The 1,175-nt window shown below is 51.6% G+C and overlaps 1 protein-coding gene across 1 annotated transcript; it reads left to right on the top strand.

The window, feature by feature from the left end:
- Nucleotides 1–379: 379 nt before the first annotated feature.
- On the top strand, nucleotides 380–593 carry Pmar_PMAR022792 (hypothetical protein; the record flags this gene model as incomplete). Its single annotated transcript, XM_002766742.1, has 1 exon — nucleotides 380–593. A coding segment is annotated over one exon (214 nt), but the record flags the coding sequence as incomplete, so codon positions are not given.
- Nucleotides 594–1,175: the final 582 nt, after the last annotated feature.

Below are 1,175 nucleotides of genomic sequence, written 5' to 3'. Positions count from 1 at the left end.
CTCATCGCTATCGGCGCCATTAGGCGAAAAACTTGAACGCGATGAACCAGAGGTTCGCACGGTAAGAGACCTCGAGGATGTGCTTCTGGACCGCCTAAACCACTACTTCGCCTACTTGACTGAAAGCGACTTTGTGAAGGCTGCGTACTATCTCAACCCTACGACTCGATCTCGCCAGCCTGCAAATGACCCGTATCATGTAAGTGACGTGGAGGGGCGAAAAGCAACACTCAAATGCTTAGAGGCTCTCAATTTGGATAAATGTGAAGATACGGAGGAGAAGACTAGTGAGATGGACTCGCAGCAGAAGCCAGTGGACTCGTTCGACAGTCTCATCAATGACTTTTTCGACCAGCCGGCAGATCACCAGCACCATCGAATGAGTGCCGAGGAGCGTTACGAGGATGAGATGATGACTATCTTCTGTGAGTACGAGATGAGAGCTCGCAGTTTCGCTGTCCCATCGGACAGTAGCTCCCCGCCTAAGAAGAAGACCAAGCACGCTGAGAGGGGTGCCAAATCATTCCGCTACGAGCGTTTCTGGATACGCTGTGATGACTTGTCGCCTGTCAGTACTGTCGCTAAGCTTCTAGGTAGCTTCCCCTGCACTAGCGTGTCCTCAGAATCGGTCTTCAGTCTAGCGGGGTGCTTGTCTCGTCGGGAGCGTTCAAGGCTTACGGCCGACCGCCTCCGAACTTTGGTTCTATTACGCTCGTAATTCATGTTCATTGTCGAGCCAGTGGCTCACTGCAGCGGTTAAACTGCTAGAGTAATTGCATAACACATCATTAACAATATCAATTTGACATGCTTAGTAGATTCACGTACAGAGTCTACACTATGGACTCGATTCGTGAGCCATGAGGATATTGGCAACAGAGTGTTGCTAGGGGATGATTAGATTCATTAGTGTAGTAGTTCTTTCAATGCACGATCATGATAAGTACACAATTTTATCCGCATGTTGCGTTCTTATGGAGTGTAGAGCCTGGGGAGTCAAGGGATTCCGAGTCGGCATTTCCGACTTTCCGGGCCGGAAATTCCGGCCGGGGAACCGGAAATCACGTCGGGACAGGAGGCTAATTCACGAAGCCGGGGTATTGGTCGGGCGGGACGGGGCGGCCAGTTGTAAGCCACCCGGAATGCGGGTCGGCCGGGATCAGCCCAGAGGCAAA

Source organism: Perkinsus marinus (genome assembly GCF_000006405.1).
Source record: "Perkinsus marinus ATCC 50983 genomic scaffold scf_1104296971976, whole genome shotgun sequence".
NCBI lineage: Eukaryota > Perkinsozoa > Perkinsida > Perkinsidae > Perkinsus > Perkinsus marinus.
The sequence above is the reverse complement of the archived record's forward strand: the minus strand, read 5'-3'. Positions and strand labels throughout refer to the sequence as shown.